We start from the raw sequence: 26,857 nt of genomic DNA on the forward strand, positions 1-26,857 counted from the left end.
GATATGTATGTCTTTTAAAAATAAAGGGTAAAAGACAGTTTCTTCAGAAAGCTAAATATTTCCACAGGCATATTTTCTATACATCTTGCTAAATAAAAGTAGAAAGAGTGAAAGTATTTCTCATTTAGTCTCTAAAATACTTTTCTTTAGTCTCTGTTTCCTTTGAGATCTGGTTTCTAAACCTTACAAGTCTGACTGTATGGACTGAATTTTCATCTACATTAAATACTTGCTCAGCATTGCATGCACAAGCAAGCATGTAAATCCTCCTTATTTTGTCTTGGAGTTACAGCAATTGAGACCTTCTGTTTGTTTACAAAATTAGTGCTAGGCAGTTGCATGTTGCATTCTTCAGCAGAGAATAAGTATTTACAAAAACTGAATCTGGGAATCAAATCTATACTATATGCACTAATCCTTAAAATCCGTTAATTCTGTAGGTTCTTAACATAGAGGACTTCGCATAAGCATAAAATCGTTTCAGTACTTTTGTATCCAAAGATTGATGAGACTAAAATTGGTACGAAAAATGGTGAGCAGTGTCTATGTACAAGCAGCATGTAGCCTTATCCCAGCCACTTGGAAGGAGCAAGCCATAAGCAAGGATTCCAGGAGTGTGAAGCATCACTGAAAGCTACATTTTTTCATCAGTGAATGTGAATGTTTGATTTTAATAACAAATTGTTATTTTGGTGAAATTTCCAACTGACTTTTTGATTTCCAGATTAGTTTATATAAATTATCTGTTGGTTCATCTTAGAATTCTTATTCAGAGTTCATTCTCCAGAGACTGTATTATTTCAGTTTTAAAGTTCATTTACCTGTTTTCCCCTTGGTAACTGGCTTTTTTAAATTTACTTTTTGGTTTAGTTTAGAGCTAATCAGTAGTCTCTGCATATATATCCAGAAGTGCTTGATCCAAATCTTTCTCTCCTTCCCTTTAAAGTATAAAAACAAGGTTTTTTTATTTTCTGAAAGTGTGCAGTGCTTAGGAATAAAATTAACTTGATTCTTAGAGGAACAATTGAGGTTTCTACTTCATGCAAATGCACAAATGTTTCAACCTTATTTTTCAAAAAGTGTAAGTACTCATGGTTTCGTTTAAGCTGCGAAAAGGAATTTTAACATTACTTTTTTTAGTAGAAGAATTCACAGCTTTGGAAGTGTGAGTGATCCTCGGCAGAAATAGTACACAGTCTTTTGGTATTTATTTGTTTAACACATCAGCTCTGACACTGGGCTCCTGTAGGATGTCATTCTGATCAAACTGTAAAATTACCTGTGAAGTTCCACTGGTGTAAGCATACTTATAGGTAGAGCTTGTGTTGGCACTTCTACAGAAAACAAACAGATAAAGAACAAGGTCAGTTTGGTGGAATAAATTATTTCTGAAATTTGAATGGGCAGAGATTATTTCACAAAGTACAGGGTGGCAGCTGTATCTTAATTATGCATCTGCTGCAAGCCTGGCACCATGTTTAAACAACAGTACTGAAGGGGAATTGGATGCCTTTATTTGGTAAGATTGAAGAAAAGTAAAAAGGCCTGATTCATAGTAAAGTATTTAATGCTGCTTTTCTCAAAATCTCCCCTACCAAATAACATCGATCATCCTCTTGACAGCCTTCTAAATGAGGTAACTGTTAAATCCAGTTAAGTGGAGAAGTAGAGACAGGAACTAAGTGATTTCTTATAGGTAGCAGAATGATATGAGACTAAGCAGGAAAAGAATTAGAAATGCTCCTTCCTAAGAACATGTGGCAAATGCTGTCCGGTTACTATTGATAAGAACCCCCCAGTCCAGTATGTAAATAGTATTTCATAGATAGGAAGCTATGAAATAAGAAAAAATATTATAAATGTAACATGGGCACTCGCTGCAGTTTCTTGCTTTCTCCAGGAACTTATTTAGGGGTGCATTTCAGTCTTCTGCCAGTAACCATGTTCTTTTGTTGTGACACAGGTATCTCTTTCCAAAGTTTACTCTATGTTGGACTGAATTTGTAGAACTCAAGGTACATGTGCCCTGTGAAACCCGTCAGTATGTTGAAGCCAACTATGGCCCAGACTGGAAGGTTCCTGTGAAGATGTGGGACTGGAAGAGCTCACCGTCCAATGTGCAGTACAACGGTGTCTGGCCTGTCGATGAATGGGACGATGTAATTCAAATCTACTGACCACCTGCCTGCTAATAGAACATGCCTGCTGTCCTTGAAACTGTCAGTTTGTAATTTCCCAGAAGCGTCAAGATCTGTTCCTTTTGTAACTTCTCATCTGTTTCCTTAGGAATCGTTTACCTTTATTTGCTTAAGAGGTATTTTTTTCATCTTCATTGTCCATTTTCCCGTTAGCTAAAGGAAAAGATTGAAGGCAGGATGTGGCAACTGAAGAGAAGGGAAGCTGAAAGAAAAGCTTCACCAAGAGACTAGAGAAGAAATGTTGTAGTGAACTTATGGGCCATTGACTGTTTAAATGTCAGCAGTGTCCAGGTGACTTAGACTTTCCTGGGATCATGAAAACCTTGAGACTGTTCACTTCTCAAGCTGAAAATGGGGATAGAATGGAAAAATCCCAGAGAAAATCCCTCTTTTTTTCAGAGGAGATCCTGTGAATATTTAACTTTTAAAGACCAGAGTTATGAGTACCTCAAATGTGCTTGATTTGAGACTGATACATCCATCCCTACAATAGGTACCATGTTGCTGTTGAGAGTGGAGCTTTTCTGTTACACAGAACCTGTGTGACTCACCTGCTTTACGTGGAGGAGGTAATGGTATAATACTAAATGAATGAAAAGAAAAACTGTCCATATCAGAGATCTTCAAAAACAGTTGGTTTTTTTGTGAACTAACCACTGCAGGCAATTATGGCAGGGAATGTTATCTTTTTTTTTATTTTTCTTGGGTTTTTTTTCTTCTTTTTTTTTTAAGAGCAGGAAGGTGCATGCCACAGGGATGTCTTTCCCATGAAAAAACAAATATTCTGGTTTTGATATTTCAATTTTAGAAAATTATAGCTATCCTTGCTTTCTTACAGATAGATAGAAATGGGGGTATGCATAGTTTTCCGTTTAACATGGGCTCACAGAACAGAGATCTCAGGGAATCACAGCTCTTTTCTCTAAGTGTAAGTAGAAGCATGTACAAATACCAACTATTCTATCAAATTTGCAGTAGCATAATTGCAAATGAAGTGTTAGTGTAACATTAGGCTTTGGATGAGAAGAAGGTGGAAGCTTGGCAGCTCTTTCCTTTTGCTTCTGCTTGTGCTTTTGGTCAAAGAAGCAAGCTTGCTTCAATGCTGTGTAGAGGGATAATAACTTTCGTATGAACATGTGTGTCCGAGTTTGTTCCAGTTCTGCTGTGCAGGGAAGAGAAGGGCGCTAGAGCTACTAGTTACTATCGCTGTAATACATGGTACAGACCGAGGAGTACTTGTTCACCAGTTTCAAGGTACTGAATAGAGCACATCTTGACTTGCATCAAACCTGTATCTATTCTTTCCTTGCTCAAGCAGAAAGGTTACGTGTGGATCGGGGCTTTTCCACCTTTCACTGGGTAGAGGTAGGTTGAGTCTGTGGTTTGTGGTGTTCGTTGATTTGCAGTTTTCAGCTGTCTGTTCAAATGTGTGGATTTCTGGAGAGATGAAATGGCTCCCTTGTGATGGTTTTACTACTCTGTCATTCCAGCTACACTCTGGGGCTTCCCTGATGTTTTTGTCCTGGAGTGTGCTGCTTGCTGCCAGTCCTCCCAGTACAGCAGTCTCCTGTCACTGAAGCCCTAAAGTAAATGGTTATACTTCTGGCAACAACTTGTCAGGTTGGCTCTTCTGTTGGTGTGGTAACTTTGTTAACTTTGCCCAATTGAGAAGAGAGAGATGTGAAATCCTGCTGATGCAGTTTACTTGGTAAACATTACATCATAAGGGATAATTTTTCAGGTAGAATTCTTTCGTCTTTTTCCTTAAAATAAAAGAAAGCTCATGTCCTTCTGGTTTTTGTGTTCATAACTCTGTTCTTGTGAACTTTTTTGTTTAGTAATGTACAGTAAGCCTGTAAGTTTTTCAAATGTGATAGATGTTTAAGAGTGAAAGAAAAGTTACTATCATAAAATTATAATCCTGTCAGATTGTTGACTTTGTAGATAGAAAGACTAATGGAAAAAAATGCATGTCCCTGAAAGGGAGGATGTCTTCAATATTTGATTATACCTGTAAGTTATTCTTCAGGTTAAAATATTTTCTCTTCAGAACATACACGTGCATATGTAACACTGATTAAGAAGAAGAGTCTAATTTGCAACTCAAGATGTTGTTTCACCCTTTATTCAGTAATCGTGGGCAGCAATTAACCCACTTCATTCCGGTTACTGTGACATAACACGCAGAGAAAAATTCTGAATTGTTTTTTACACTGTTTATTGACTGTCTGTCTTGAGTGTTTGTGTCCAAGCATCTCTATTAAAAAACAACAAAGATACTTTGAATAAAGCAGGTGCCCATATGTAGAAAAAAGGATCCTTGAATTGCACGAACACATTGCAACTTCTGCATGTCACCTGTCATGCCTCGTGCGGTGCCCTGGCTGCACGTTTTCTGCTTGAGGATTGCATCCTAAGGAGCGGTGTAAACACTGCGGAACTGGTGCTCTTTGAAGGCATGCTCTGGGGCTGAAACCTTACGATTGCCCACAGAAATACACAGATTTAGGCATTTGTTTCCTGTTAGGCTCTCCTGGATTTCCATATCTCAAGTGGATTCTTAATTCTGTGTTACTTTCCTAAACACTAAATACCTTCATTTTTAAAGTGCTCTGGAGTACAGGGCAATTTCTAAATTTAGCGGCGTGCTTTTATGGTCTTAAGCAACAACACACAAAGTACCTTGACTTTCAGGTGACAAACGAAGCACATTCCATATGTGTAACTGCTAAAGACAGCAGAGCCTATTCAAGCAATGCCCATGATTTGAGAAGTTGATAGCAAGATGTTCAAAGCTCTGAAATAACTACAAAGTTTGAAGAAATAGTGTTGCCTGAAGAAAAGGGACCGTGAAGAGTCTTATTTTCACTTTCCTTTTCCCTTTTCCTTTCCTCCTGTAATGATGCAATGACTTTCAGGAGCTTAGATCTGTGCTTTCTTTCTGATTGATAGAATTCTGTTGAGTTCATGCAGCAGTTCAAGAAGTTCAGGGGCAGCTACCTCACTGTTAAGGCATACTTTCTTTCTCTCCATGTAATTCTATCACATTATTGCAGAACAAAATGCGGTAACTTGGAAAACTGCACACAAACCCTTCAAAGACTAGCACTTGTATCTAATATCTACATCCTCTGTTTTAGTAAATAGGCACCAGCAGCTGATTTACGTCAGCTGAAAATCTTGTTTAATAGCATTAGATTGCCTAATGGTAAATTCTCTACTGATGCTTGTGTTATACGTAGATATGCTATTGATTTAGACTGCAGCAGAGCACATGAGTTATGAGTTGAATTAGTCTTTTGAAATCCAAGACACTGCTGTAATTAAGGGGCATGGGTGAGAGCTTTCACTTTGGAAAAAAAAAAAGGACAATGAAAGTTTTGTTCTTAAAGAAGGGAAAATAACCCTGTTGTGGTTGGGCCTGTTGTCCTGAAAAAATAAAACTTTCCTGCTGGTTACTGGGGAAGTCACAAAATTTACTAGGTGAAATATTATGCCTGATGCTTTACAGATCATATTGCAATCTCATAGCATTCCTCTTCCAGACCTAAAACTTCTGAATACCTTCTTTTATCAAAATAATTAGCTTGAGCATGGTGGCTACAATGTTCCTGTATTTCAGACTGCAGGAACATGAAACATTGGTATCACTCAGGGCAGTAATATGTCGGAGGCAGTACTTGATGTGCAAAGATTCAGGTTAGTTTTGAAACAGAAAGCAATTTAGACCTGTGGTTGATAGCAAGCTGAATACCTGGCTACACAGGATGGTGGTGTAAGCAAATGAAATGGATGTGGGGAAGAGCACTGGCATCTGCAGGAATAGTGAAATGACACTTATGTAACTATGTTCAGCATTTCAGCTAGTGTATAAAGATCAGCGCAGCCTTGCCTATTAAGGTGGTAGATCAGTTGGGGAGTGTTTAGAGGAAAATAGTGGGCTATAGAAAACCACCTAGAAGGAAATGTTGAAAGAAGTGTGGTTGTTTAGGCTGAGAAGGATGTAGCAGATACTACATCCTGTTCACTTGGTTGACAATGCAAGAATGAAGAACCCTAAATTTCACCAAGGAAGATCGGACTGGACTGTAGGGAAAGTTTTGGAATTTAATGATATAATGAGAGGCTAATAGCTTGAGGAAGGACATAGTATCTCTACCCTTGGAGGCATTCAAGAATGTTGTTGGTCCATAAACATCTGGAAGAAACTGATTGTGTGTCTTCTTGCTGTCACCTGGAAGAGGGCCTGACTGAATTTAGGAAGTTTTTTCATTATTTATTTCTTTGTTGTGTTTGGGTTTTGTTGTTGTGGTTTTTTTGTTTGGTTGTTTTTGTTTTGTTTTTTTAATTTTTGTGTGTGTGTGATCTAAACAATATTTCAATATTTGGCCTGTACAATTCAGCCTCCTGAGGATGCTGGTGGAATAGCTTTATCTCAAGAAATAAGAGGTAGTGTTAGCAGGCTCGGGGTGCTATTCTCTGAAGATTAGATTGTAATCCTAGAAGTGACTTATAGTGCGTATTTCAGAAAGTCCAGGTTTGCCAGGTAGCATCAGGGTAAAAATGTTATGGGTGTGTATGGATCTCTGACTTGAGACAAAATCCCAGAATAAGAGAGTCGTGGGACCTCTGGAGGTCATCTTGCCCAACCCTTGTTTTCCAACAGGGCCACATAGAGCTGTTTGCCTAGGACTGAGTTCAGCTGGCTTATGTATATTTCCAAGGATAAAGAATCCACAGTTCCTCTGGATCTGGGCAGCCTTTACTGATGCTCAGCCATCCTCACAATGAAGAAGTGCGTCTGATGATAAGGAACCTCCTGTGTTTCAGGTTTTGCCTGTTGCCTCTTGTCCTGTCAATGTGCAACACTCAAAAGAGCCTGGATCCTTCTGTTTTGCACCCTCCCTTCAAGTATTTATATACATTGATGAGCCTTTGGTCAGAAAAGGAAGGCTGAAGAAAACGTTCTGGCCACCCTGATAAATCATAGAACTATAGAATGGTTTGGGTTTGAAGGGATCTTAAAGATCATCTAGTTCCAGCTCCCCTGCCATAGCCAGGGACACCTTCTACTAGAGCAGATTGCTCAAAGCTCATCCAGCCTGGCCTTGAAGACTTCCAGGGATGGGGCATCCACAACTTCTCTAGGTAACCTGTTACAGTGCCTCACCACCCAAATTTCTTACCTAATGTAGTCTCTTTCAGTTTAAAACTGTTACCCTTCCTCCTATCACTACTCTGATAACGCATCACTCCCCATCTTTCCTGTAGGTACTGGAAAGTTGCTATAGGGTTCCCCTGGAACCTTCTCATCTCCAGGCTGAACACCACCAACTCTCTCAGCCTGTCCTCATAGCAGAGGTGTTCCGCCTCTCTGGTCATCTTCATGGCCCTACTGTGGACCCTCTCCAACAGGTCCATATCTTCCTTATGCTGAGTGCTCTGGAGCTGAACATTGTACTCCAAGTGGGGTCTCACAAGGGCGGAGTAGGGGAGAATCACCTCCATCAATCTGCTGGTCACACTTTTTATGCAGCCCAGCATATAGTTGGTTTTTGAGGCTGGAAGTGCATGTTGCTGGCTCATGTCCAGCTTTTCCTTCACTACTACCCTCAAGTTCTCTGCAGGGCTGCTCTTAATCCACTCATTGCCCAGTCAGTGTCCATGTTTGGTATTGCCCCGACCCATGTGCAAGACCTTGCTCTTGGTCTTGTTGAACTTAATTGGGTTTACACAATCCCACTGTCCGTGTTCCCAACAAAGATGTGAAATAATACGGGTCCCAATACAGACCTCTGAGGGACACCAATCATCACTGGTCTCCACCCAGACATTGAGCAGTTGACCACAACTCTTTGAGTGTGACCATCCAGACAGTTCCTCAGCTACCAGAGCATCCACCCATCAAATCCATATCTCTCCAGTTCAGAGACAAGGATGTTGTGTGGGACGGTAACAGTCCCCTGAGCGGCAGTTGCGCACACTAGACCGCAGCTCATGCTTGAACACACACCAAAACCCCCACCCCAGAAAAACAGAGATCCAGACAGCAGCTCACACTCAAATACAATCACGCGCTCTACCACTGCAGAAAATGAAGAGGAAACTGGATCACGCTTTGAATCCCCAAGCAGTGAGTCCCTCTTCCCATCTGCCCCCCCCCAGTTTTATACTGAGCATGACCTCATGTGGGATTGAATATCCCTTTGGTGAGTTTGGGTCAGCTGTCCTGGCTGTGTCCCCTCCCAGCCTCCTTTGAAAATTAACCCTATCCCAGTTCACCCAGCACACTGTCCTGAATGCACTGCTTAGGAACAAGAAAGAACTGGTCAGGGCTGTGATAGCAAATAGGAGCCATGACTGTAATGACTGTGATACAGAGAAGTTCAAGATTCTGGTGGGGGTTAGGAGGTGAGTAGCCCTGGACCTCATGAGGGAAACCTGTGGCTGGTTCAGGGAAGAAGTAGGTTGGAGGCAGTTCTTGTGGGAGCCCACTCTGAAGAGCAAAGGAGATCAAAAGGGCTATCAGGCCTTTAGAGATAATCTCCAAACACAAGGGAAGTCCTTGTTGGTGCTCAAAAAGAAAACACAACAGATAGCTCAGGAGACTGGCATGGCTGCAGGACAGTCATCCACACTTCTGCTTCCAGGGAAAGTATGAACCAAGCCCTCCTGGTGGCCATTTCTGGCCACATGAGAAACCAATACAAGTGGTGACAGCAACGCCAACCTCATTGTTAGAAACACCAAGCCTATTTCTGTAGTTTTCATACATTTATTGTACTATTTGACCATTAGTTTCCTAGTCCCCTTGGGGGCTGGCAGGTGCTCCAGCTGCTGGCCCAGCCCTGGTTTCGCCAGCTCCTGAGGCACCCTCCTACAGTTGCCGGTGGGGTGGCCTCTTGTTTGGCGGTGAAGTGGCCTCAGGGCTACCGGCCCTCCTCTTCGGGGCTCTCCGGGCCCTCCCAGGGGAGCACTGGCTGCCCCGGATGGGAGTGGAGGCCATGGGCCCAGCCTCCTCTGCATCCTCCTGCAGCTCCTCTGGATCCTCCCGTGGCTCCTGTGGCTCCCCGTGGGTGGGGACAGGGACAGAGCGGGTGCTGGTGGGACCCCCACGAAGGGCAGCCGAGGAGGTGCTGGGGAGCTCTTCTGCCTCAGATCTGTCAGTGCTGCTGGAGGGGGCTGGACTGGGGGCAGGAGAGCCCCTTTGGGAGGCAGCAGGGCCAGGAGCAGCTTCGGGGCTGCCCTCCCGCTCCTCGGCAGCCCAGTTGTCCCTCAGGCCCATCCGGCGTTGGGCCTCGTTGCTGCACCGCGCCACCACGGTGTCAATCAGCCGGCGCACAAAGCTGACCGTGTGCGGGCCCAGGGCAGCCCGCAGCAGCTGGCACAGGGCTTCCTCATCTGGGCCAAAGAGTCTCAGGTTGGACATGACCAGCCTCTGCACTGATGCTGCTTCCTGGCGGGCACCCTCGAAGATCAGCCACAGCTGGTGTCGCAGCCAGAGCACCAGGTGCCGCAACAGAACTGGGTGCTGCCGGAAGAGCAACGCCCAGACGTGGGGGTGGAGGCCGCCCACAGGGGCCCTGGGTACCAGCCTCACAGCTGATGGCTGGGATGCTGCAGGGCCATGGAGATTTTGGGCGTCTCGGTGTCCAGGAGCTCCTGTCAAGTGGGTGACAACGGATGGTGCTGCAGGTGGAGGGATGACGAGCTCCTGAAAGTCGTCATCCCCTTGCACCGAGTGTATGATGGAGTGGATCCTCCTCTTGCAGAGGGGACACTCAGGCTTGCTTTGTGCCCACCGCAGGATGCATGTATAACAGAATTGGTGGAGGCATGGCATCACGTAGCTGGCCTCCTCCCAGCTGTCCAGGCAGATGGGACACCGGTTGTGCTGCTCCGTGGCCATGCTGTCCACTTGCTGCGGTGGGCTCGGGGGAGCTGGGGACGTGGAGCTGCCCCCTCGCACCGGTGCTGCAGCAGCCGCTGTTGTGCTGGAAAAGGAAGAGAGGCCACGGTTACTGGCTGGCCCGGGGAGGGGTGGAAGGAATGCCCAGGTTCCTCCAGAAGGAAACTCTCCCAGCTCCCCGGGGTGAGGTGTCCCTGCCCAGTTCACCTCTGCTGCTGCGAGCTGTCTCCTGGGTGCCCCGGCTGCCTGAACCTGGCAGGGCCGGGGAAGATCCTCCCGTGGCTCTGGGGTTGTGCACTGAGAGCTGCAAGAACAACTCCCCGAGCACAGCACCAGCACCAACAACAGCCTCGCTCAACACTCCAAACCTCGCAGACTCGCTTGGCTGGAGTGCGGTCACAAGACGGCTGGGTGAGACTCAACGCCCGGATATAAGCAGTGAGGGGCGCCTGGTCACGATTGCTTGGGAATGTCATAGTCCATCACTAGGTGACATCAGAACTCACCACTGAGGACTGTCACTTGGGGACATCATGACAGACCATCCTTGCCCACAGCACTGAGGCCCCAGCACACGTCTGGAGTTACCACAGAGCCACTGCCCACTCCATCCCCACATCTCTTGTCTTGTGCTCGGCATCTGTGTTTCACACCAGTCACTGAAGCCTTGGCCTTGTCTTCCCAGGGCCCGGTCAGGTTGCTCTGGCTGGGACAGGCATCTCCAGGCCCATAAGGCAAGAGGATTCACTCACTAACACCTTGTGCCTCCCTGGGAGGCTGCAAGGCAAAGCCCACAGGTTGGATATCAGAAATAAACGACATGCTAGCTGAAGATTTGACTCTGAAGTGTGCAGTGTGACATTTTCCACCAGACTGTCCTTCATGGCTTTGGGAGAGAGAAAAGGTCCCTTCAAGCTACGAGAGTTTGCTGAATTTTTTTCTCCTAAGGTTGGCAAGTGGAAGGAACAATCTCTTCATCTGTTTTGCATTTCAGCCTTTCACAGCTCTGGAATTATTACTTCTGCCCTAGTTGAATTGCTTGCTGAACACTGGATTTTGGAGGTGTCGAGGGTTAAGATTGCGGGGTGACAATAAAACCCTGGCAGATGTATTGTTAACCTCCTCTCTCCCCCTGCCACTTCCGCCTTTTGCCCCTCCCTCTCCCCGCTTCCCACTCAGGACAGGTGATCGAGAGGGAAAGAAGAACAGAGAGAAGAGAGCTGGAAAAATTAACAATGTTTTACTAATGCTACTAATAAGAATAGATAAAATAATACAAAATATACAAAACCAATCTTGAAAGTCTCAGCAACTGCAGAGCCGGCACCCGAAGTCCTGGATTAGACTCCGCAGCCAACCGGAGCTGGATTCAGTCTCTCACTGGCCTCGGTTTGCAGGGACGACTAGCAAGGTCCTCTTCTAATGTCAGCTATAAGCAAAAGGGAAAGGGAAAAGGCAAAGGGATGATATCCTCGCGATCTCCCACTTTTATATGAAGTATTCACATGAATGGAATGTTATACACAGTTGGTCAGTTTCTTGGTCACTTGTTTCTCGTCGTCGCTCTCGCGAGATGTCCATCCGTGCTTATCAATAAGTTTGCATTCCATTGCTATGTTTACCAAAACAAGTGTCTGGTTCTCCAGGAAAATGCAGCTAATATGAAGGCTTTAGCTGACAGGCAAATTCACTAAAAGAGAAACTTGTTTTTAACAAAACCAGGACAGGAGGTGATTGTCCTGCTCTGCTCTTCACTGGTGCGGCCTCACCGGGAGCACTGTGTGCAGTTCTGGGCAACACAGGATAAAAAGGATATAAAGCTACTGCAGAGTGTCCAGAGGAGGGCCATGAAGTTGGTGAAAGGTTTAGAGAAGAAGCTGTATGAGGAGTGGCTAAAGTCACTTGGTTTGTTGAGCCTGGAGGAGACTGAGGGGAGACCTCATGGCGGCTGCAGCTTCCTCACAAGGGGAGGAGGAGGGGCAGGTGCTGATCTCTTTGGTGACCAATGACACAACCCAAGGGAACGTCAGGAAGATGTGCCAGGAAGGTTTAGGTTGGACATTAGGAAAAGGTTCTTCACCCAGAGGGTGGTGGAGCACTGGAACAGGCTCCCCAGGGAGGTGTCACAGCCCCAAGCCTGCCAGTGTTCCAGAAGTGAATGGACGACGCCCTCAGACACATGGCGTGAACTGTGGGGTTGTCCTGTGCAGGGACAGGAGTTGGACTTGGTGATTCTTGTGGTTCTCTTCCATCTCAGAACATTCTATGATTGCTGGAGTCATAAGGAAGAAAAAATAAACCTGAACCAAACCACAAGAACAAAACCACCTTACTTTGTTGTAAGATGTTTCTAGCTAATGTGGAGCCATATTTGATCTCAGGATCCAGGGTGGACTGGAGAGGGGTTTAACCTGAATTGCTGTGTGATACCTAAATAACACCCAGGATCTGAGCAGAAATGGGCATCTACCTCCTGGACAGGCAGCACTGTCCAAATGGAACAGTCCTGGGTCTGGTACATTCCCTGCTAATGCTGAAATTGCTGAGAAGAAAAAGGGGAATGGGAGAGCGCAAGGAGCTTTTCTAATAGTCTTCCATTATTCAGCAAGTCTAGGTTACAGAAAAATGCCTGACTTAGGCCATTTTGTAGAGGGAAGACTGCCAGGAGTTTGGGAGTCCCCAGTACTTTGCATGCCAAGGGCCTTTTTTTTTTTTTAATATGTGAGGAAAGAGGAAGACATGAAGTAGAGGGAAACATGTATAAACAACTCCTTGCTGATCTGATGCTTAGCTAGTACAAAGAGAGAGGGCTGCTGATGTCAGCCCAGCTGCCATGGTTTACACCAGAAGTGGCAAATCCAAACCACCCGCCAGGTGGGAATTGCAGTCCTCCCACATAGGGCGGATGAGGACCAGTGACCAGTTGCAGCTGGGATGTTTCAGGCTATTCTTCCTTGTCCTCTCTGGCCCTCCTCCACTAATTCTCATCCTCAGTCTGTGCTCCATCTGAGGGAGCTGGGACTCAAGCAGAGACTGTTCTTTATAGGGGAAAAAAAAAATGTCATCATGGGCATGCAGAGAGATGTGAGTGGAAATGAGTTGTGCTGATAAGCCTTCTGACTGTATTTTATTTTACTGAGGTTCTTAACAAATAATCTTTATGCAGTGCAAACCTGGCTTATCAGTCTAATGCAGATAGTCTGTAATCCTTATCTCCACCAGCCAGTTAGCTGGAGTGATCCCCTTTTCATGATGAATAGAGAATGAAGAGCTGCACACAAGCTGACCCCTCCCTCCTTCCAATCATTGCCATTTACTGGCAGTGAACTGAATGGCTCTGATTTCCAAACTCATAAATAACGAGGGGGCTTTAGAGCTGAGCTGCCCTGTGTTTAGAAACAGTTCAGCTGTGCAGGGGGCCTGAGTGGGCTGGGAGGGGCATAGAGGCAGGACAGCAGGGATGGGAAAGGAAAAAAGGAAGAAGTCCCTGTTTTGTTGCATCTTTGTGAGAAGAACAGTCTAAGTTTAAGCCACCTCTTAATGCTAGAGATAGTGCGATCTCCTCACATGCTCAGATGCATCCCTTCCTTTAATGACTGTCAGCAGAGCCTGTCCCTGACATTTGATTATGTTTCCTTGGCATGCTTTTTGCTCCATAACTTTGCCCGCTGTGTGCTGGGGAGAAGCTGCTGCTATTTGTAAGTTGAAGATTTATGGTGAGAAATCTGCCTGCTGCTCAGGAGAAGGTTTATTCTTAATTCTGTTCATGCTGTATATGTACTTTCTGTAACTCCTTTGAGTCAAGTTTGTATACATGGGAAATGGATGGCAGCTAAATAGCTCTGCTGCCTTTTCTGGGGACAGAAGCATGGAAGAAATAATAGCAGCTGTGAGGAAGATTTGTTGTTCTGGCTGTTGAGCTATTTGGCATATAGATAAAAGTTCATCTCTGGGAATGCATGATGGAGAAAACAGATGCTGCTGTTTTTTCTGTGGTGGGACACCATGAGATGCCACATGATCTGCACCAGGTCCTAGCCTTTTAATTCCAAAATATAGAACAAGCCTGTACTAAAGTGACAACAGTGAAGAACGGGACGGAATTTTATCCACCAGCACGTGCAAGTTCCCTCACTTCTGTTTTGCCTCTTTCCCTTTTGAGTGTTTTTCTGCTCAAAAGGTGAGGGCCTAGATTCAGCATTTGGTGCAAGGGGACCTCACTAAGATACAGTCGTGCAGAGAAATGAGGGTTTGTAGGAACTAGGTTTCCCACAGCATGCGGCATGGAAAAATGCTGGTGATGTTGCTGTTGGTTCCTCCCTCCTCTTGGTATCTGGGCAGATGCCAGTGTGAAAGATTAGTTTAGCAAGAGTTTCTTGAAGCAGGAGAGCTTTTGTACCACAGGATGCAGTTTATGCCTTTGTATTTATACTAGTTAACTGCTACATCTAGGAATAAGAATTACTCCAAAGCATGGAAATATCTTGGCAATATCTCTACTGTGGAGTATCGAGATATTGTTACCATATGGTACACTGGGCACCTTACACGATATGCTATATACCACAGGTGCAATTGCTTCAAGGTTTTGCACATTATGCAAGCCAAATCACATCAGCCAGCAACTGGCAGGAGTTGTTGTTTCCAGGTAGCACTAAGGTTTGAGCCTTGGTCTCTGCGTAACATACGGCGAGAGGGCACATCTCTGTCACAGATCCTCAAAAAAAACAAACAAACCACCCGCTCAGCGGAGATGACTGTGCATGTGCTGTCAGCAGACACAAAGTCTCATTTGGTGTCTGCTTCTCAGATTTGTTCTTGTGCTTTTTCCCAAAAAGTCAGAAGTGGTTTCACCTTCTTGCTTCAGAAGATGAGAAGAAATAGGAGAAACAAATGGACAGGATGGCTTAATGATACTTCACAATCTTCCTATTTAATTAGACCGCTATGTAACATTATTTATTCACAATGCTGTTGGCAGGAATAAGAAAGACACATTGCACTGCAAATCTGTTCAGGTAGTATCTGTGAATGGCAGCTGCCACACAGATCTTCAGAGACCCCCCAGACAAATTACAGCAGGCATGATTGAATATGTAAAGCAACACCATCTCCAGACCTAGCTGTGAGGATGGAGTATGCTCCTGGAAACAAAGACTTAAAATTAGCCTTGGGTGATAATATTGCAGCATTTCTACCGGAGAATTAAATTTAATCGTGTCTCTTTTCTTATATAAAGTCCAGTTGGTGTTTCCTTGCAAGTCTCAAAAACCTCTTACGGGTGCCTAGACTTACAGATGTCCCTCTGTAGAATGGAAAAAATGTCCAAATTCTTCCTCTTTCCCTAGCTTTGATGTGAATGTCTGTTGGAGGGACCAGCTCATGCTACCTGCTAATTCCCCTAATCTGGACATCTGTGTCCCCAGTTCCTTCCATTCTCCAGTTAACATGTTTCTCAGCTTGGAGTCTCACCCCTTCATCATGGGTGGACATTTGGGTTGTAGGTCTGGTTCTGTTGAAACCAGCAGCTGAAATTTTCTTGTCTTGCCAGGGCCTGAACTTCATCACTCTCCCCGTCTTCTTCTGGGAGACCTTGACTCAGCCCAAGTTGATGCCCTTATTTGCTGCTAGGTTTTGAAGTATGTCCAAGGAGCTATGGCATTTGCCTTCCCTTCTCTTCAGCTTTTTTTCAGCTGGCCCACTGATTCGTTACAGGAGAATTAGCTGCTCTCCTGTATAGGAGGCCGTGGACTGTGTTTGTGGGAGAGCTGTTTTGTGGGCTTATTCCTTCTCTTCCTAAGCCTACAGCTGGGTTCATCTGGTCGGTCCTGCTGCCCTTCCCACAGCTGGCACCTCAGCCAAGTCCCTGGATAACTGGACCATGTGGCAGCATGTGGGCAATAAAAAGATAACATGTCACTGCGTTTTTCCTGGAGGCAAAGGTGTGGGCTACACCCTGAGAAGCTCTCTAGTGATGTTAGAGGAAGAGTTGGGTCTGATTTGCTCCCAGCTGAGCAGGGTACTGGTGAGCACAGAGGAAACTGCGCTTTTGGTTCTTACATGTGCAGGACCCTTCTATCCAAATCCTTTCTGTGGCAGGTCTGGGTGAGTCCCACTGAACTACCCAGAAGGAAACCGGCAGGACCCACACAGGCTGGCCCTTTTCAAGGGTGATGGCTGTTCCTGATAATGTCAAACCGGCTCAGCTTTCTTTTCAGCTTCCTGAAGACTAACGCAGAAAATCAGTTAGGGACTGCACACAAGAAGCTGCAGCTCCTTAACCCTCCCCCAGATAATAATATACAATATGTCCCCGCTTTTCTCCTTCCTTGAAGTCCCCAGGAGAGAATTAGCTGGTGCTGCAGGTGCAGCCATCCTGCAGGGTGGTGAGAGCAATGAATAATAAGGTTTTTAGCTCAAGCACACTAAGGCTGTTCAGCAGCCATTGGATAATCCTCTGTTAATCAGATTATGTAAATTACTACTTCAGCATCCCTATCCCATCTCTTGTCTCCCTACTCTCCAAGCCCAAAATAAAAGGCACTCTAAGAAGGAACATCTAAACTGCAAAAAGGCAGCACTGCTGAAAGGGGTTGGGCAGAGGGTGCTGAGACGAGGAGCAGCAGAGCCAGGCTTTGTTTCTCTGCAGACAGACACAGGCGTTCCTGGTCTGCAAAACAGCGGGAGACACCCACAAACCAAAGGTCAGGAGTAGGCACTGCCAGTGTATTAATGGTGTCTCCAACCAAATGGGTTGAGGAGGGCAATGCTGATACGTTCCCAGAGGCCAGTGCATTGTCCTGGGATGTTACTTCTGGTACACTGAAAGAGCATCCCTGACCTCCTTGCAGCAAAGTGACTTCCCACCCTCTCTTTTGCACTCATGATGTGTTATGAGTTTGTTCATTCATAGTGTAAAGCCCAGCACCCCAAACAAGGTTAGGGTTGAGAGGCATTTTGTCAGCATTCTGGCCTTTAGTCACTGACTGCAGTGACCAAACAGAATGAAAGGATGGATTATCAAAAATGGCCATGGAAGCTGCGTCTGCAAAGCTTGTACATGAAGGCACTCTGTCACCTAAAACCTGTATCTGTGCTCCAGCACATGCAAGGTAATAACATCCTCTGACTCTGGGTTTCATACAGGATTACGTCTTCCTGAAACACTTGCCAGAAGCCCAGGCAATCACAACAGCATCTTACTCAAGTTTTGCCAGTACTCAAAATGTAGCTTATGGCACTTAATTTGTCTCTGAGGTTACTGCATTTTCATCTAGCTAGGACTGGTGGTTGTTGGTTTTGTGTGTCTGTGTGTTGTTTTTTTCTTTTTTTCCTTTTTTTTTTTTTTTTTGTGTGTGTGTGTATGTGTTTTGTTTTTGTTTATTTGTTTTGTGTGTGTGGTTTGGTTTGGTTTGTTTTACAAACTGGAATAGGAAGCTGAGGAATGTGAGAGAGGTCAATTACAACTAAAACAGAGGATCTGAGAGCTTATTTATTTGGCAATTCCTTTTGTTTGTGACAAAGATGGGGCTGCCTCTCTCATGGCAGATGCAATGCACCGGACATGAGGTTTTACACCCAAGATAGGGTTTTCCACTGGCCTTTTGATATTCACTGATCATCAAGTGAATTTGTTCCCAAGTCCTTCTCTACACTGTTGAATCCTCATATTTACATCTTGTTTGCAGTGGGTAGGCAAACCTGTCTGAAGGGCTACTTACAGGCTACTAAAAATATTGCACATACGGATTTCAGAGCCTGCTGCTCTGATGGGTCAAGCTAATCGTGGGGTGTGTCTTGGTTTAATAAGCTCAGGTGAAACAGTGGGGCTGAAAACATGCTAATGTGTACACGAAGGACTTTATTGGTGTTAATGGAACTGCTTCCCTGTGTTGTGATGTGGGAGGCTAGGACGTCAGCTCTGCGGGAATAATACTTATCATCAGGCAGGGAATGGACACCCTGGTCCAAACAGTTGGGAGCTTCTGGCTGACCTTGCAAAATTATTTGAAAATGCAAGTGGTCAAATATACAGATTGCACAGTTGTCTCCTTGAGAAATTTTGCCAAAAATTTATCTTCCTTCTTCTATCTCCTTTTGGCTTTTGTAGAGCCAAAGGAAAGTAAAGAAATGTATAGCACAGTCATATGATGGAACACAGGTGAATTGAAAGAGTAAAGGAGTGATTTCTGCATTTTGTGGCTCAGTGCTGTTCTACAGTAACCAATGAAAGTACATCAGTTTACAACAGCTGAGCATCTGAAACATGGGCATGTATTTAAAAACAATGGAAACAGAGCAATTGAAAATGAAGTTTGAGATTAATTGTACCATCTCTCTACCATCAAGGCAGCAATAAGGGCATACCTTCATGACTGAGAAAAGATAGGATGGCAGAACTTTAAAAGCAGAGGAAGAAAGCTACCTTTGAGAGTCAGAATAGTGAGCAGGTCTGGGGTTTTTACGTGAAATAGCATATATGATCATAATGAATCACTGAGAAGCTGGGCTTCTTAAGTTTCTCTTTGCACACACATGCCCTGCTGTTCTTCCAAGTGAAGCAGTCTCAGGCAACAAACATGGATTTCAACCTCAGGCATTCCCAAGCAGCAATCTGTACTATGAAGATATATCGACTGAGAGCAAATTCCCTTGTTCTTTGCAAGGGGTCACCTCAAAAAGCAAGCCACATGGTTTCATATGAAGAAAGAGAACTTGCCAGACTATGCAAAATCCTGGCAACTCCCAATGCATCGAATGAACATGACTGGGCGTTGAGTGTTTTGCTTGAAGTCATACTGGAAATTTAATCTCTCAGTACCTGCTTTTTGTCATTAGTTGAAGGACTGTTGTAGGAGGCACAAATACACCTGTGACAAAGACACTTCAGGGCTTATAATCTGCCCAGGAAGGTTTTCTTATATTTGACTCTGTGTTTCTCTGAATCCTTGTTTTGAGTGATGCTTATGTGGTGGCCTTATTGCTGCATGCAACCTGACTGAGGTCAGTACTGTGTGTCAGTGAAAATGGCAGCTGCTGATTCCCTGAGATGACTGCCTTGTTTTTTTCTGGTTTAAGTGATTTCCAAAGAACTTCTAATGTCTAGACATGTCTGTGGCAGAGGGAAAGTGAGCTGCTTGTTTCTTCTCTCTTGCTGCCAGAGGAAGTTTTGCAGAAATGTTAGGTTTTCAGTTTCTCCTGTGGCTAAACATTTTCTTCAATGTTATCAGCAAGTTTCAGCATTAAAAAGGAGAAGATTCTTGGCTTCTGGAATTAAGTTGAAAAGTGTGGCTAGAATTCGAAGCACCCCCTGATGTGAGTGTTTTGTTATCACTATTGAGACATTCAAAATGTTTCAAAAAGCTCTGTATGATGGAAATAGAATATTTCAGCAGTCTGCATGCAGCTGCTGTTCTGAAACTCAAGTAGCCTCCTCCAGTTCACTATATCCAACATCTATCGATCTAAATTTTTATTTTAAAGGGAAAGAGCCCAGATGTGTATAATTGATTCTTATTGTTCCCATCTGCAGAGCATGGCTCTGAATTCACATTGAGAATGTGGCTGTGTGTTTGCAGTCTCCTGCTGTCCTTTTTCTGTCCATCAATTTCTGTGTGTTGCTTTCATCAAACTGAATGGGGTCACCCCACAAAGGGGAAAAATAATTTGAACTCAGGCCCGTCTCTGTCCATATTTGGGCAGGATTCTCTTTGATTTCCTGCTCATCTGCAGTTACAATTTTACTGGAGAAAGACATGGTTTGAAGTGAAAAAATTATTATTATTTTTTTTTCCCCCCATCTGAGCATTATTCTGTCTTGGAGAGGCTTCTGTTGTCCCTGGAAGCTGTGTAGCAGCAGGATAAAACCTTTTGCTCCCACTTGCATACCACACAGCCACATATGCCAGGAACAGCTTTTCTCCTTTCGGAAAGAGGAATAACTAGGCTAACTCCCCTAGGATATTTCAGAGGCTGGAATTTAAATGCTGGCATGCCCAATTTCAGAAAGGGAAACGGGAATCCCTGTTTTGAGGATGTTCACACTCTGCAAACACCCTCATGCTCTTGACATCTTCAAAGTGGCCAAGTGTCACATCTTCTGCCTTGCAGATGCACGTATGTAAACGCTGTTGTGTTAATGACTGACAATGAAGGCAGTCTGTTGCTTCATCCAGGTTTAGCTGTTACTGGTATCTGTGGTAGTGAGACAAGTTGATATGCTGACTCTAGTGTGTCTCTTCAGAAAGTGAATGCACTAAATATGAGTTTGGCACTGCCTCTGGTGGGAGAGCATGCCTGTGGTGATAGCAGAAATAGGAAAAAAACATGTAGTCTGGAGGAGGTCCACACCCATTCTCCTCTCCAGCCTCAGTTCTTACCCATGACAAGGCTGAGGCTACATTTTCTTGTCTCTCCCTGCTCTTGTTTCATCAAACTTGCAGTGGAATGTCTCTCTTCTAGGAAGAATGAATACCTGCCTGGCAGAGTGGGTCTGCACTTCAGTAAGGGCCCATGAGCAGTACCTGAATAAAACAGCAGTTTCTGAAACTGCAGACACAACAGCTGTATGTCCCTAGTTACCCTGCTTGCAGATGGAATGTTCCCCACACTCCTCATTGGTGCTGTAGGGGCACTGGGAATCTACTTTCTGAGAGAAGTGGCTATATTACACCAGCAAACATACTAATTCCAGCTGCAGTCTGGAGGCAGAGTGCAAGCTGCAAAACATATTCTGTTCCCCCTTGACTTTTCATTAACAGATAATGGGTGTCTGCTAAAAACCAGACTGATTGCAGGTAAAGAATTCTCCCACACCCCAAGAAAACTGTCAGGATGGATTGCGGCAGAAATTTCTGTGAGGAAGAGCGTGCCCAGGGGGCAATATTGCTTTTACAGCTCTTGTTCCCCTTTCTTTGCCCCTGACTAAGCTATACTATCTTGGAAGCTATGAATTGCTCTAGGGAAAAGTAATCCCAGGACTTCAGGGATGGATTGATAGTGTGTTCCCCCTGCTGCTATGTGACTGCCACATATGGAGAGAAAGCTGAATGAGACTGTTGTGCTTCATCACTGTCAAGACTCATAGTTCAACAGGAAGTTTAATAAAGAGACAGTGAAGCAGACACTCATGTAGGACCCTTTTGGAGCAATTTGAAAGGGTGGAAAAGACCCTTAAAGTAGGTATAAAAGTCAGCATCCCTGTGCCATCAGTATTCTCAATGACTTGACACCAATGCTGGCTGAGCACTTGGGCCCACCTGCCTAGGGCCTGACAGTGGGTTGGTGTGTCCCATCAGCGCAGGAGAAAGTGCCACTGTACTTGCAGCAGATGCAAGTTTTGCTGTGGTGGCCTCTCAGAGCAGGTAAGAAGTTGGGCTTGCAGGGTGCCAGGGGACAGTGGGGAGCAGGAGAGTGAGGGGAAGGTGAGAACCTCCCAGGTGCTGCAGGTTGCACAGCCTCAGCTGGGCTGGCATAGGTGTTCAAGAGGAATATTTCCCTCATGCAACAGGAGGCAGATGAGGAGACCTTGGAATGGGGCTGTACCACCGGAGAATCATAGAATCATTTTGGTTGGAAGAGACCCCCAAGATCATCAAGTCCAGCCATAACCTAACTCTAGCACTAAACCACATCCCTAAGAACCTAGTCTATGTGCCTTTTAGACACCTCCAGGGATGGTGACTCCACCACTTCCCTGGGCAGCCTGTTCCAGTGCTTCACAACCCTTTCTGTGAAAAATTTTTTCCTAAGGTCCAATTTGAACTTTCCCTGGTGCAACTTGAAGCTGTTTCCTCTTGTCCTATCACATGTTTCCTGGGAGAAGAGACCAATACCATCCATGCTACAACCTCCTTTCAGGTAGTTGTAGAGAGCAATGAGGTCTCCCCTCAGCCTTCTTTCCACCAGCCTACACAGCTCCATTTCCCTCAACCAGTACTCGTAAGACTTGTGCTCCAGACCCCTCACCAGCTACATCACCCTCCTGTGAACTCTCTCTAGTACCTCAATGTCTTTCCCATAGTGAGGAGCCCAAAACTGAACACAGTATTCAAGGTGGGGCCTCACCAGCACTGAGTACAGGGTGATGATCACTTCCCTAGTCCTGTTGTCCATACTATTTCTGATACAAGCCGCTATTCTGTTGGCCTTTTTACCCACCTGGGCACACTGATGGCTCATGTTTGGTCAGCTGTCAATCAACACCCCAAATGCCTTTCAGCCAGGCAGCTTTCCAGCCACTCTTCCCCAAACCTGTAGCGCTGCCTGGGGTTGTTGTGACCCAAGTGCAGGACCCAGCACCAGCACTTGGCCTTGTTGAACCTCATGCAATTGGCCTCAGCCCAATGATCCAGCCCATCCAGATCCCTCTATATGGCCTTCCTGCCCTCAAGCAGATCTACACTCCCACCTAACTTGGTGTTGTCTGCAATCTTACTGAGGGTGCATTTGATCCCCTTGTCCAGATCATTGATAAAGAGATTAAACAGAACTGGCCCCAGTGCTGTGCCCTGGGGAACACCACTCACGACCGGCCGCCAATTGGACTTGACTCCATTCACCACAACTCTTTGGTCCTGGCCATTCGACCAGTTCTTTATCCAGTGAAGAGTACACCTGTCCATTCCATGAGCTGCCAGTTTCTCGAGGAGAATGCTGTGAGATACTGTGTCAAAGGCCTTACTGAAGTCTAGGTGGACAACATCTGCAGCCTTTCCTTCATCCACTAAGTCGGTCACCTTGTCATAGAAGGAGATCAGGTTGGTCAAAGGACCTGCCTTTCATAAACCCATGCTGACTGGGCCTGATTGCTCGGTTGTCTTGTATGTGCTGTGTGATTGCACCTAGGATGATCTGCTCCATAACCTTCCCCGGCACTGAAGGTCAGACTTCAATTTACTGCATCCTCCTTCTGGCCCTTCTTGTAGATGGGTGTCACTTTTGCCAGCTTCCAGTCAACTGGGACCTCCTCAGTTAGCCAGGATTGCTGATAGATAATAGAAATTGGCTCAGTGATCACCCCTACCAGCTCCATCAGCACCCTTGTATCCTATCTGGCCCCATAGACCTCTGGGTGTCTAAGTGGTGTAGCAAGTCACTAACCATTTCCCCTTGGATTATTTGGGCTTCATTTTATTCCCTGTCCTCGTCACTTAGGAGGCTGGTTATCCGGAGCACAACTATTCTGACTATTAAAGACTGAGGCAAAGAAGGCATTTAGTACCTCAGCCTTTCCCGCATCCTCTGTCACTATGTTTCCCCTGCATCCATCAGGGGATGGAGATTCTCCTTAGCCCTCCTTTTGTTGCTGATATATTTATAGAAACATTTCTTGCTACCCTTTACAGTAGTAGCCAGGCTCACATCTAGTGGGGCTTTGGCCCTTCTAATTTTCTTCCTGCATAACTTCATGGTATTCTTGTATTCCTCTTGAGTAGCCTACCACTCCTTCCAAAGGTTATAAATTCTCTTTTTATTCCTAAGTTCCAGCCGCAGCTCTCTATTGAGCCAGGCCAGCCTTTTTCCCTGCCAGCTTGTATTTCAGCACATGCAATGTGGTGGGGCTTTTCTGAAGTACTTGGAAGGGGCTATAATGTCCCTTGTTTTCCCAGTGAGACAGATTTCTCACCATGAACCTGCCTCTGGAGAAGGCATGGGTGAAACTCATATCTGACAGCAACAGGGGCAGGATCCAGCTTTCTTCCATGGATATGTGAGAATGCATAGCAGCCCATCCAGCCTCTCTCCCAGGAAGGACAGACACTTTCCTGGCTGCATATTTTATAGTCCTTCATCTGGCCAGGTTTTGAAAACCCCAGGCAGTGAAATATCCAAGCAGTAAGCAATAAAGAGCTTTAGCTCCCTCCCATTTCTGGACTGGCAAGCCCTTCCCTACTGTTGTCTGAGGGCAAATTGTGGTTAAATAATGTGTTGGTGTGACAAAGAGAAGGAGCACTCTGCAACTTTCCGATGTAAATTACATGGAAATTAGGCTTTTGTGAGGCCAAAGGCCCCTCCGGAATAGGGCCTTTAGTTAACATAACACTTGTGGTAAATGGAGCAGTTGACACAGCTTTCAGGCAGTAGTGCTGCTCTTAATTTACTGTGCAAAAGCACTGAACCTCCAGTCAAGCTCTGTGGGGAATGACTTGCCTCGGCAGGGACTTGGGGCTCATTCTCTCCAGAGAGCAGTCACATCATTCCACCACTGGTTTGCTATAATTTATGGGGAAAATCCTGTTAAACAAAACATTTGCAGTGCTTTTAAAAATCTGGTAGGTGAGCCCTACCTAGCCAGCTTACTGTTCTGGATGGGGTAGTATGGACAAGAGCTGAACATTATTGAGGCTTGGCAGAGGAAAGTGGTGGAGTGTGCTTAAAGCTGCCTTATCCTGGATGTAGGCATTTTCCTGCCCTGTGATTTTAGTGGGGTGATTAGCTGGGGCTTCTCCTTCCCCATTCCTTCCTCTCCTTTAGTATCCTGTTGCTCCCAGTGTGTAAATCGATATCTTGTTCTGGTTCTCCCTATTTACTCTTACCTTCACCCAAGGCAAACTTCCAGCACCTGAGGAAGAAGTGGTTGGAGGTGCAGATGAGGTCCTATAGGTCCCAAAGTATTTTTATGTTTGTAAGAAAGTTATGCCCTTATCTGCTTGTACCTGGGACAATTTTGTGACTATTTTCCTGTGGAGACAGTTGTCATCCAGGGGAAGCGTGAGGCTGGATGGACCAGTCTCTCTCGTGGACGAAGAGGTGTGTGCTCAGCTGATGGAGATACTGTTAGCCTTCTTTTTTTTTCTTTTTCTTTCTTTTCTTCTCCCCCAGTCAGATGTCAGCTTGGTTGTCTGTTGTCCATGAGCAGAGAGGAAGTTTTGGGGCCACCCCAGCAGTGCAGAAAGAAGTCTCTGTTTCACTGACCCTGCATCCTAGACACAGTGGTACGGAGTTGGCTCATCTTTGTTGTAAAAGCACGAAATAAACCTACCCTTAGTGCACTGGGTGGGCCCCAAAGTGAAGGACAAGCTGACAGATGTGCAAATTCATACCTGCAGCCTCCTGCTGTCATGCAGACTTAGGCAGACTTTGGGGCAGCTCTGAGACTGTAGCAGCTCTAGCTGTCCTCCAGGCTGCAGAAAGTGCTAGCTGTGACCCTAAGCACAAGTGCTAAGCTGTGACCCCAAAAAAGGCAGTGCAGGATCAATTTGCCTGTGCATAGTCACCCCACAACCTCACCACACTTACTGTTAGAGTAGAGAGGGAATCTCTTGCTTAGGAACACATTAAATACACTAGGCTGTTCCTCAGTACTGAGTTATGTTAAAGCTGGCTTTTGAATGAGCACTGCATCTCTGTTTCTGGAAACACTTACAAGCTCAGAGCTGACTAATAAATTCATTTAAAAATCCCCTGAAAAAAAAAAAAAAAAAAAGAAGACGACAAAAAAAATCAGATTCTTGCCACAAGCAGCTTCCATCCCTGTCCACAAAGTGCACCTGACCTAGCCGAAGCTGCTCTAAGGCTAGTAAGCACAGGCTCAGCTACCACCCCATACCAGCCCCAGAAAAGGGCAGAGGGCATATGGTGAGAAAAGAAAAGGCAGGATAGAGAGAATCTCCTGGGAGATGCAAAACAAGCTCCTTGGATTGCCAGGACTAGTGGTGACACGCGCCAGACAAAGGACCTGCTACTCTATAAATGAGGCAGCCAGGACCGGTGCTAGGCTGACTCCAGGGAGAGCGAGCTCTGTGGCTGGGCACTGTGAAAACAGTCGAGAAAGAAAAATAGGAAGCATCTGATTTTACTGTCCATTGGTGCAGCTTTCAAGAGCTGCAAGCACCTGTGACCAGAAAAGTAAGTGACAACAGCCTCTTTATAGTGTCGCCTCACCCTCTTTGGGTTTATCTTGTGACTTTCTTAATAATGCCTCAGTTTCCTCTGGGAGCAGGGAATATTCTTAAAAGAAGGAATTTCTGCAATAGCCTTTTACCATCCATTGGATTTTTCTTTCTTATCATGGCATCTCTGGACCTTGTAATCAAAACGTTAAGGGTGAAGCACCTCATCTAGCAAACAGAATAATTACAGAAAGAGCCGCTTACAGGCTTACCTTTAATCAAGCAAGGTAACCATGTTGCCTCATTTTTGTGTGTGGACTTTTCAAAATTTTAGTATCCTCAGAGACTCCGTGAATCACACCTTATGCCAGGAGAAATTATTAATCAGTTTTACTAATTTTGAAAGAAATGTTGATGTTTATATTGTCATCATGGAGTAAACTAATGGGATTTTAAAATCACTGTTCCTACTATTACCAGATTTTCTTACATCATAATTGTATAATTACACAGTAGGCAAACTCATTTATACCACTGCAAATTGCTGTAAATCAAAGTTATTGCACTGGTACAAAATGATTACATGGAGAATAATATACTTTGAGCTTAGAACTAAAACTTAACAGAATTCTCCAACGGTGCTTGATACTTTAAACAAATTATTCGCAAAACCAGACATAATAATGCATTCGTTGGACTTTATTGTATGCTTATGCACTAGACTGCGTGGAAATCCTATTATAGTGTCAACAGGTGAAGATGTAAAGAATGAGTTTTAAATTTCAGTCTTCAAAGATTTAAAAATATCCCCACTACTTTATTGGTTGTCTGTCTTACAGCTGATGTGTGTGTAAAATACATAGACCTTTGAATTTTGCTCAGTTCAGTAGTTCGTTTAGGAGGAAAAGATCAGAAAT

The 26,857-nt window shown here is 44.9% G+C and overlaps 1 protein-coding gene across 5 annotated transcripts in view; it reads left to right on the forward strand.

The window, feature by feature from the left end:
• FKTN (fukutin) overlaps positions 1-26,857 on the forward strand; it is a 54,822-nt gene that overhangs the window by 17,796 nt on the left and 10,169 nt on the right. For 4 of the 5 annotated variants that reach the window (XM_065045670.1, XM_013369176.3, XM_005499086.3 and 1 more), the window contains one exon: positions 1,964-25,956. In XM_065045670.1, coding sequence (XP_064901742.1) covers positions 1,964-2,177 — 214 coding nt within the window. In that variant the 3' untranslated portion in view covers positions 2,178-25,956. Of the gene's footprint in view, positions 1-1,963; positions 25,957-26,857 lie in introns of those variants that run through there. The other variant, XM_065045671.1, reaches the window with a different exon arrangement.

This window comes from Columba livia, chromosome Z (genome assembly GCF_036013475.1).
Source record: "Columba livia isolate bColLiv1 breed racing homer chromosome Z, bColLiv1.pat.W.v2, whole genome shotgun sequence".
NCBI classification, from domain to species: Eukaryota; Metazoa; Chordata; class Aves; order Columbiformes; family Columbidae; genus Columba; species Columba livia.